At 50.9% G+C, this 11,204-nt stretch overlaps 1 protein-coding gene across 1 annotated transcript in view; it reads left to right on the forward strand.

Moving 5' to 3' along the window:
• Positions 1-10,461, forward strand: part of ALDOC (aldolase, fructose-bisphosphate C) — a 75,622-nt gene extending 65,161 nt beyond the window's left edge. Inside the window, exon 7 of the mRNA XM_032216159.1 lies at positions 10,372-10,461. Coding sequence (XP_032072050.1) covers positions 10,372-10,461 — 90 coding nt within the window. The remainder of the gene's footprint in view (positions 1-10,371) is intronic.
• The last annotated feature ends 743 nt before the right edge of the window (positions 10,462-11,204 follow it).

Here is an 11,204-nt window from a genome sequence, read left to right on the forward strand (position 1 = left end):
AGCTCCCTGCAGCTTTCCTGCCCCCACCCACTTTGTCAATGGGCCATTGAGGTGGCCACGCCAGTCCCTTTACATAACAAAGAGTTCTCCCCTTCAGCTCCAGGGGGGGATGCGATTAAGGCATGATAATATTGGCCCTTTATACCCAACTCCCCACATGGCATCTGAGAGAACTCAACCAAACCTGGATTCAAAGCGCAGCCTAGAGAGTTGCCCCTGCATGGCCCCCATGGGAGTCTGACAACCAATCAGAATACAAGCTAAAATTCAAAGCCCAAAGAGGGCATAAAACCAGGGTCTTTCAACATCTCAGCCCTCCCCCCCTTCTCTTCTTCTCCACCAACATGGAGGTTATAAAAAGCCTAGCAAGCCCCTCCCTCAGCCCTTCTCTTCTTCTCCACCAACATTGAAGCATGTGATCACCTTTTCTGTTCAGGACTCAAGCCATGTGGCCCTGTCCACCATTAAAACCATCTTTCCAAGCAGCCTCCGTGTCTGCTGGGAGATCCCACCTAGAACCCTGGCCGAATGCAAACAATGTATGAACAAATGTCTCTGTACATCTTGATCTTTTAAAGTATGCCAGCGCGTGCCAGGAGACCAAGATAGAAGAGTTTGGATCTTTAAAAATTAGCCAGCGTCCGCTGGAAGGTCCAAATTAGGAAGAGGACACTCAACACCCCAGGGCAGAGACAGGTATTAACAATCGAGTGCAGTGTTTCTCAACCTTGGCGACTTTAAGTCCTGTGGACTTCAACTCCCAGAATCCCCCAGCCAGCAGAGCTCTTGGACTTGATTGATTTGATGTAATGTCTGTTAAAATTCTTAGGTGTGCCTCTATGTCAGCTTCTGCCTTGCTGTTGCTTCAGCTGCCATGAAACGGGAAGGGGGGGGCTGGTATTTGGGAGGGGTTAATTGCTGTGCTGGAGGAATGTTCTAGGATGTACCAGACGTTGGGATTGCGCATGCGTGTGTGTTTCCCGCCTGCATCAACGGGCTCGACATTCCATCATCGGCCTATCTTTTTGAAGTTATCTCACACCTGACACTTGAAGGACTTATGATTGGACTGGAGCTATGATCCTAAGGGGGGGGGAACGGACTATTCTATATATCAATTGCTTTCGCGCCTGATTAAGCAGACTTTGCTTCGCTACTGCTCGCTTACCATTTATAATTAGTAAAAGTACTTTTGGATTTCCAACCCATGGAGTCTCTTAGTCTTCTTTCCTAGTTATGTAATGGAGTGGAGCTGACAAGAAGCAAAGTCTGGAAAAAAAATAAATAAAAACCCTTTCCAGGAGATTTACGTCTACCGAGAAGGGAGATAATGTCTTCTCCGATCAGAGAGGAGGAGGGGCCCGTTGGAGGTGCGGATTCCAGTGGAGTAGGACCTCCCGACCTTTCTTTACACGAGCCCAGCCCGCCTGACCTATCCTTACACGAAGATTTATTTCAACTGCAAATTTCCAGCCAGCCTGAACCTCCCCCCCCACCCCGATGGTCAACTTCGGTGGGACAAAGAGAGACAGAGACAAGCTGGAATGCTGGACTCACCCAACGACCACCCCGACAACCATCCCTGGAGCTGGGTGCCGTGAGAAAACCCCAGACGAGTGAATTCCCTGACTATTGGAGCCAAAGGTACTTTGGGGAAAGAAGGGGAGGCGATGAAGGGGAATGGAGAAGCTACCAGCACCAGGGGCCCATGAGAAAACCCCAGCGGAGTGAATTACCTGATTATTGGGGGCAGACATACTTGGGGGAAAGAAGGGGGGAGGAGGAAAGAGACTGGAGAAATTGGCAACGTTACCCACGCCCGCCATCTCCCCCTCCCCCTCGGCCTGCTTCACCCCCTGCGGCTAGAGGTTTTGCTGACCAAGGAGGGCCTCCCCCCCGAAGACATCGGATGGCTAAAATCCCTCCCTTGCCTGTGCGTTACAATGGTGATTCTGCTACCCTGGCCTCTTTTCTTATGCAAGTCTTTAATTACATAGAGATTTATGGCCGAGACTTTGAAAATGACATCATGAGGGTCAGAATGGTTCTTTTGTCATTGGATGGTGAGGCTGCTAAATGGTCAACTGCTTTGCATATGTCTGGCTCTCCCCTCTTGGGGAATTTCCACCGCTTTATGGAGGCTTTCCGCCAGCGTTTTGATGACCCGTTAACTGAGAAGCGGAGCAAATTGAAGTTTCTAACCCTTGAACAAGACGATAGGCCTGTCGCCCAATACATCCAGGAATTTCAGTGTCTGTCACAATACATGAGAGGCTGGGGGGAGGACGCCCTACTGGACAAATTTGCTGAAGGATTGAATGAAGACATTTATCAGCAATGTATCAATCGTAACCTGCCTAGACGTTTGATCACGTGGTTTGAGCATGCAGCAGACGCTGAACTCGATTTAACCCGTCTCCGTTATGCTAAAGAGGAAAGAAGGAAGCGGAAAGAGAGGGCTGCCAAGTCCCTCCCCCCCCAGCCACTCAATCGCTCTTCAAACGACGAGGTGAAGCGAGGGGGCCCCCTTCTGGCCTCTCCAGGCCTCTGACATGCTTTCGTTGTGGAAAATTGGGGCACACCGCCCCCGAATGTCGTGCTAAATTACCCCTCTCTGCTCAACTCCCCCCCAAACGTGAGGAAAAGTCTGGCAGAGGCCCTGAAAAGAAGAAGAAGGAAACGGCTTTCGCTGGGGATTCCAACCCCCCTCCTTTTGCCCAGCCAGTAGAGGGAGACGCGGACGCTAACTCCTCTTCTTCGGAGGACTCCGATGACGACACATCGCCTCACTGGGTGAGTTCAAACAAGGGGCCCCTTCTAATCCCTATTGAATTAAACGTTCCTCCTGAGGGGAAACCTGCCACCCTCCTGGCCTTGCTTGATTCAGGCTGTTCCCGATCCATGATCAACCCAGCCATGGTGGAGAAATTAGGCCTCAAATTGCGCACTTTGAAAACCCCAATTGTGTTTTGCCAAATAGATGGATCCATTGCGGGGGGGGGGGGGCGCCCATTTTTTTACGGAGCCTTTGGAAATGAGGATGGGTACCCATACTGAATTAATCTCTTTTGTGGTCGCACCTGGCATGGACAGACCACTCATCTTGGGCATCCCATGGCTCCGGAAGTGGAACCCTCACATAAATTGGCGTACCGGCCGCTTACGCATTCGCTCGAAGGTGCCTCCAGTGGGGGAGGGCTCTCCGGACCAACCTATCACTGACGTTCCTGAAGTGGCCGCTAGAGGGCAGGAGAGGATTGCAGGAGAGGAGAAAATTCCGAAAGAATATCTGGATCTTAAGGAGGTCTTCAACGAACAATCTTCAGACATTCTACCCCCCCACAGGCCTACTGATTGCTCCATAGACATTTTACCCGGGGTTAAGCTCCCTAAACCCCGGATTTACTCCATGTCGCCCAGGGAAATGGAGGAGATGCGTTCTTTCATTGACAAAAATTTAAAACGTGGTTTCATTGAACCGGCTCGACCCAAAGTGGCTGCCCCTGTACTGTTTCGTGAAAAAAAAGATGGTTCTCTTCGTTTATGCTGTGATTTTAGAAACCTTAACGCGGTATCAACTCAGAACCTCTACCCACTCCCATTGATGAAAGACTTGTTGGCACAGCTAGGGAAGGGCCGCATCTTCACTAAATTGGACCTGCGAGAAGCTTACTATAGAGTACGCATTAAGGAGGGTGACGAATGGAAGACTGCTTTCAACTGCCCTCTTGGTTGCTTCCAGTTCCGGGTTATGCCTTTTGGCCTACAAGGGGCTCCTGCTGTTTTCATGCAACTTATTAATGAGATCTTGCACGACCATCTGTACAAGGGCGTTATCGTATACCTGGACGATATCCTCATTTATACTCGCAGTTACGACCACCACGTCACTCTGGTACGCACTGTCCTGAAAAAACTCCGTGCCGCTGACCTTTATGCCAAATTGTCTAAGTGTGAGTTTCACCAAACTAAAATTGACTATCTGGGCTATCGCATCTCCCCTGATGGCATTGAAATGGACCCTGAAAAGGTGAAGGCGGTCACTGAATGGGACGCGCCCAAAACGCGTAGGCAATTGCAAAAAATTTTGGGTTTCGCTAATTTCTACCGTCAATTCATTCCCTCTTTTGCTGAGATTGCTCTCCCTATTACTAATTTGCTCAAGACGAAAGGCGACCCGAAGCCTAAACCTAATAAGCCTTTGGACTGGAACATGGAGTGCCAGGCGGCATTCGAGAAACTTAAACGCCTTTTTGCCGCTGAACCAGTTCTTAAGCATCCTGATCTCGACCGGCCTTTCGTCGTCCAGGCTGATGCCAGTGATGTCGCCGTAGGGGCCATTCTGCTGCAAGCCAACGACCAAGGTAACTTGCAGCCTTGCGCATACACCTCCCGTAAACTCACTGACACGGAGAGGCGTTGGGCGGTTTGGGAGAAGGAGGCTTTCGCGGTCCGTTGGGCCCTCGCTACTTGGCGCCATTTCCTAGAAGGCGCTAAACACCCATTTGAGGTTTGGACTGACCACAAGAACTTGGAAGCGTTGCGAACGCCTCGTCGTCTCTCCCCCAAACAATTGCGATGGGCCCAATATTTCAACCATTTCAATTTCACTCTAAAGTATATCCCGGGCGGGAAGAACTTCATGGCGGATGCTTTGTCCAGATTACCTCAATATAATTGCTCTAAACTAAGTATCGTCCAACCGCTCCTGGCAGCTCCGGTACTCACACGTCAACAGACCCAAGCTCAGAAGGAAGTGCCGCAGGATCTACTTTCTGACCTTAAAACAGCTCTTCCTCAAGATGACTGGTTTCTGAACCATCGAGACGAGTGCACCATGAGGGACGATCTACCGTGGATTGGTGCTAAATTGTACATCCCCGCATCCCTAAGGCTTGTCGTCCTTCGTCGCGCTCATGACTCCAAATTGGCGGGTCATTTTGGATTCGTAAAAACTTTGCATCTCGTGAAGAGACAATTCTGGTGGCCCTCTTTAAAAAAGGACATTGAACGTTATGTGGCCAGTTGCCCAGTTTGCGCTACCGCCAAAAAACCACCGGGGAAACCGCAGGGCCTACTCCAGTCCGTCGCTCGCCCGGTTGCCCCTTGGAAGGAGATTTCTATGGACTTTATTGTTGAGCTTCCCGAAAGCCAGGGGCATACCGTTATCTGGGTGGTCACTGATTTGTTTTCCAAGCAAGTTCATTTCGTGCCTTGTCACAAAGTTCCTTCCGCCAAGGCATTAGCTAAACTGTTCATTTCACACATCTACCGTTTGCATGGGGTACCCGACCGTATTATCTCCGATCGTGGGGCCCAATTCACATCTACTTTTTGGAAGGAATTTCTCAAACGCATTGGGTCCGCCCAGGGCCTTAGCTCCGCCTACCATCCTCAGACTAATGGCGGCTGTGAACGTACAAATTCCGTCATTAACAATCGAGTGCAGTGTTTCTCAACCTTGGCGACTTTAAGTCCTGTGGACTTCAACTCCCAGAATCCCCCAGCCACCAGAGCTCTGCTGGCTGGGGGATTCTGGGAGTTGAAGTCCACAGGACTTAAAGTCGCCAAGGTTGAGAAACACTGATCTGGTGCTTAAGGAGACAGAGCAATGGGCATAACTTCTAGCAAAAGTAAGAAAGTTAGCAGGCGATGAGGTAAAGCCTGTCTGAATGGGAAGACCTAGGTAATTGGACTTGATTGATTTGATGTAATGTCTGTTAAAATTCTTAGGTGTGCCTCTATACTAATAACGTGTAGAATTGAATGGCATTGAATTGATTGTGATATGTTTGACCAGCTGGCAAAATAAGCAAGCTTCTCAGCTTGGGCTTGAAGCTGTGAGGAACGGGAGAACAGTTAGGATTTCAGCTGCTCTCTGAGTTTCCCCACTGCTTGGAAAATGAGCCACAGGTTCCCCAAGGAAAGAAAATTGAAGATTTAAAGGGACAGGACCTCCCCCCAGGCCTGAAAGTGTTGTTCCATGGTATGTGTGCATGTATATGTGTGTGTGTGTGTGTGTGTGTGTGTGTGTGTAATCATTTCCAGACCTGGAGGGAAGTTGAGATCCCTTAATAATAGGAAATGGAGTTCGTTGGCTTATGTACAGCTCCCTGGACTAATTGTAATAACTGCTTTGCATGAAAGAAGAATGAAATGGGATTTTTCTATGTGAAATTAATTTGCACAAGCAGTCTGATTGCAGTGCAAACGTGAGTGTGTTGATGGTAAAAGTTGGTGTGAATGTACTTTGATTCCCTCTCATATAAAGAAACAGTAAGTTGCAAGATTGTTTAATGGTGTGTGTATGCATGTGTGCCCAACATCTGGAAGCATGTGATCCCCCTTTTCTGTTCAGGGCTCAAGCCGTGTGGCCCTGTCCACCATTAAAACCATCTTTCCAAGCAGCCTCCATGTCTCCAGTCTCCTTTTCCCCACTTGGAGCCGAACCCAGAAGGACGTTTCTTTCAACAACTGCAACAGCCACTAAGTGGGATGATGATGAAATGGGTGGAAATTTATCAAAGGGAGAATAATTAACCAGTGGAAAAGCTTGCTGTCTGAAGTTGGGGGAGAGCCCACCCAAAACTGGAGGTTTTAAAGAAGAGAATGGACAGCCACCTGTCTGAAATGGTATAGACTAGAGTCTCCTGCTGGAGCAGGGGGTTGGGCTAGAGGACCTCCAAGGTCCCTTCCCGCTATGTTTTTTCTGTTATAAACCACATCCACGCACACCAATTAGGCCCCTGAAGACAGGATAAAACCGGCCATCCACAGGCACACCGAGATAAATAACATTTGCATACCGTTCCAAAGAAACAGAAAGGAAACCGAAGGAGCAAAACTCCTCCTCACCCGCGATCGGCACCCGGATAAGCAGAGATGGAAACCAAGATTTACCTTTTAGACCAACCGCCAAGAAGTAAACAAAATCAAGGAACTGCCAACTCAGAGAAACAACAAGAGTAAACAACAGCCTACTCAAGGAACCACCAACGGTCCTCCCACCCACAGGGCAACTCGCTTGCATATAAACAGAGGGCAAACCCCCCCCTCCCTTCTAGCACTGGTGGTGTTATCTAGTTTGGTGATGAAATGTCTTCAAGGAAACCACTAAGCACCAAAGAATCCATAGTTCTCCTCCTCCTCCTCCTCCTGCCCCCTTCCTCCTCCTCTCTCTACAACCCATTCCCTTCTACGTTACGAAGTTGGGTAACTGCAAGAAATCAACCAAGCGCAGAAAGCACCAAGGTCCCAGAATTGTTCTCCCTCCCTCTCCTCTTCCTCCTCGTCCTCTTCCTCCTCCTCCTCCTCCTCCTCCTCCCAGACCTCACCCTCAACTAGCAATGATAAGATTGCCTAGTTCAGTGTTTCTCAACCTTGGCAACTTGAAGATGTCCGGACTTCAACTCCCAGAATTCCCCAGCCAGCATTCACGTATAAACAATTCAGTGTCTAGGACAGTGTTTCTCAACCTTGGCAACTTGAAGATGTCCGGACTTCAACTCCCAGAATTCCCCAGCAGTGGTTAGGACAGTGTTTCTCAACCTTGGCAACTTGAAGATGTCCGGACTTCAACTCCCAGAATTCCCCAGCAGTGGTTAGGACAGTGTTTCTCAACCTTGTCAACTTGAAGATGTCCGGACTTCAACTCCCAGAGTTCCCCAGCCAGCATTCGCTGGCTGGGGAATTCTGGGAGTTGAGGTCCGGACATCTTCAAGTGGCCAAGGTTGAGAAACACTGAACTAGTTTGATAATGAAATGTCTGCGAGAAACAAGCAAACTCAGGGGGCACCAAGGACCCCACAGTCCTCCACTCCTCCTGGCACTGATAATGTTGCCTAGTGCGGTGATTAAACATCTGGAAACAAACCGCCCAGCTGAGAGAGCGCCAATCAGCCCTCATTTCAACCCTGAGCTACCAATAATCGTCTCTCCTATCAGTGCCAGAGCCCTGGACCGACTCTGTGGAGCGGAGTGTTGGGGGCCAGGCTCCCTTCTGCCCCCAAGGCAGCCTCCAGACCAGCTGGGGTAAGGAGGCTCATGCTTCCACTGCAGGCTCGTGAGAGGCCAAGGTCCCGATACAGCTCGGGGGTCTTCTGCACCCAGGACACGGGCAATGCTGGGACCTCCACTGGGGACCTGGAGCCGCCCTGCTTCTCTCTCTCTCCGCCTCCACCCAGAGGTTGGTGAGCTGAGAAAAGGATTTTTTCTCTCTGGCCTCCGCCTGCCAGTGGCTCCCAACAGCTGGCAATGTTTGGGATGGGATCAGCTGGGAAGGAGAGCCTGCCCGATGTTGGCCCTCGGGGCAAGAACAGGAGGCGGTGTGTTTTTTTCGTTTTTTGCTGGAAAAGGTGCGCTACCTACACCTCCCCTGCACAAGGGCCCCTCCCTCCCTCCCTCCCTCCCGCTGGAAGAGCCCTTCCTTCCTTCCCGGTGAATGGGAGCTGCGAAGGCTGCCCTGCCCTGCCCTCGCCTCCCCTCCCGGCAGCTGGGGACTGAGCCCAATCCCACAGGCCATTAGTCACAAAGCAGGTCGCCCCGTCTGCAGAAAAAGGTGCTAGGAAGAACGAGGGAGGCCGGCAGCCGCCGGCAGCCTGGAAGGATTAATGCGGGAAGGTCCAGATCACATTCGGATAACAAACAGGAAAGTCCTCGACTTACGCAGCCACATCTGGGCCTGGCGTTTTAAGTGAGTGGCACCTCATTTTAGGGCCAAGTGAATCACTGCGGCCGTTAAGTGAGTCGTGCGGTCGTTAAGTGAAAGCCCGCTGGGAAGATTGCAAACGGGGGTCACGTGATCCCAGGAGACTTTGGCCCCACTGGGGATTCTTCCCAAATTTGGGTTGTTTTTTATGACGTTACATTAATCATTTATTTATTTATTAATAAAATTTATTATTTTTTATTAATAAAATTTATATGCCCCCAATCCCGAAGGACTCGGGTGGCTAATCATGTTAATTATATCCTATTACAGTGCGTGGCATTGTGTTGTGTTGTTGTGTATTGTATCGTACAGGCAGTCCTCGACTTACGGCTACAATTGAGCCCCAAATTTTTGTTGCTAAGTGAGACAGCTGTGAAGTGAGTTTTGCCTCACTTTACGGCCTTTGTTGCCACAGCTGTTAAGTGAATCGTTGCAGTTGTTAAATTGGTGACATGGTTGTGAAGTGGATCAGGCTCCCCCATTGACTCTGCTTGCCAGAGGTCGCGAAAGGGGGTGGCATTATACACTGTGACCGTCATAAATAGGAGTCAGTTGCCTGTCAGATTGCTACAATGGTCGTAAGTGTGAAAACCGGTCATAACTCACTTTTTCAGTACCATTATAACTTCTAATGGTCACTAAAGGGACAGTTAGAAGTCAAGGACCACATCTATTGCACCGCATTCTATTACAGGTACCATAATCCTCGACTTACAACCTTTCGTTTAATATCTACTCAAGCTTACAACAGCACTGAAAAAAGTGACTTATGACCGATTTTCACACTTACGTCCATTGCTGTCTTTGCATGATCAGAATTCAGAGGCTTGGCGACTGACTCGTGTTTACGACGGTTATGGCGTCCCAGAGTCACGCGATCCCAGTTTGCGACCGTTGGACCAGCACAGACCCTGGGGAAGCTGGATTCACTTAAGACTCAAGAGTGACTCGCTTACCAACTACAGTGATTCACTTAGCAACGGTGGCAAGAAAAGTCCATTCATATAGATTTTACTATTTCACTGATGTGCTAGAGCAGTGTTTCTCAACCTTGGCGGCTTTAAGTCCTGTGGACTTCAACTCCCAGAATCCCCCAGCCAGCATAGCTGGCTGGGGGATTCTGGGAGTTGAAGTCCACAGGACTTAAAGCCGCCAAGGTTGAGAAACACTGTGCTAGAGGTGTCCAAACCTGGGAAGTTTAAGACTTGTGTGGACTTCATCTCCCAGAATTCCCCAGCCAGCCATGATCACGTGAACCAATTCTCCATGCTGGCTGGGGAATTCTGGGAGTTGAAGTCCACACAAGTCTTAAAAGTTCCCAAGATTGGAAACCCCTGTGTTAGAGCCGTGATGGCAAATCTATGGCACGCACGCCAGAAGTGGCACGCAGAGCCCTCTGTCGGCACGTGTGCTGCTGCCAATTGCTCTTCTGCTTTCTGGTGTGTGCGCAGGCGTGCTGCCAGCCGCCTGGTTTTCACATGTGCCGGAGCACAGGGAACACGAAGACCAGCTGGACGGTGGAAATATGCACACAGAACCACCTTTCCGGAGGCTCCAGCACATAGAGCAAAGAGCAGCTGGCAGGAAGCCCGAAGACCAGCTGGCGAGGATATGTCTGGGCACAGGTTCTCAGGGCTCTGGCACATGCCCATGCCCTCCAGGTTGGGCACTCAGTGCCAGAAACCTTTGCCATCATTGTGCTGGAGCCTGTGGCCTTCAACTTCCAGAGTTCTGGGAATCCTCCAAGTTGAGGGCCACAGGAGGTCTTGCCAAGGTTGCAGAGCCCTGTGCTGTGGGAAGGGCCTGTGTCAGGGTCACCCGAAGAAGGCAGCCCCTTCCTGCCCCTTCCAATGCCAGCAGAGAGGCTCCTGCCAGGGTAGAGGAGCCTCTTCCATTCCGGGGCTGCTCCAAGCAGGATTAATTGGGCGTTTCCTCCCTGGGAAGGGAGGGGCGGCCACGGTGCCCTCCAGAGATTCCCAGGGGATTTTTCTTCCACGCAGGGTGGGGCGGCTGGCACGGCTTCAGGGAGGCAGCCTGCCAGAATGGTCCTCCTTTTGGGCGAGGCCAAAGGGAGGGGAGAGCTGAGCCTTGTTCCCAAACGTCCAGCGCAGGGAAGCAAGCAGGACGGGGCCTGAGCCTTTTTGTCACGGGATGGGAGACCACCAGGAAGCCCTAGGAGCATAGAACTGGGTTTGGAAGTGTGGTGGGGGAGATCTCCTTTGCCCTCACGGGGGGGGGGGGGTCGTCCTCTGCCTCCCTCCGACCCTTTGCCTCCTGCTCCTGCATGGCTGGGGAAAATCCAGGGAGGGGTCTGCATAATGGGGTGGGGGGTGGGGTCAGGGTCTTCTCTCAGCTTAGCGGAGGAGAGGCCTTGAGTTTGCCTGCAGCCCCTCCTAGGATTCAGGTTGGGGAATTCCTTCCTTCCGCCAGTCCTCTCAAGGGGAAAAGCAGAGGGAGTGGGACCCTCCCCTCCTTCACGCTGCCAAAGGGGGCC

The sequence above is a fragment of the Thamnophis elegans genome, chromosome 4 (assembly GCF_009769535.1).
Source record: "Thamnophis elegans isolate rThaEle1 chromosome 4, rThaEle1.pri, whole genome shotgun sequence".
Lineage (NCBI taxonomy): Eukaryota > Metazoa > Chordata > Lepidosauria > Squamata > Colubridae > Thamnophis > Thamnophis elegans.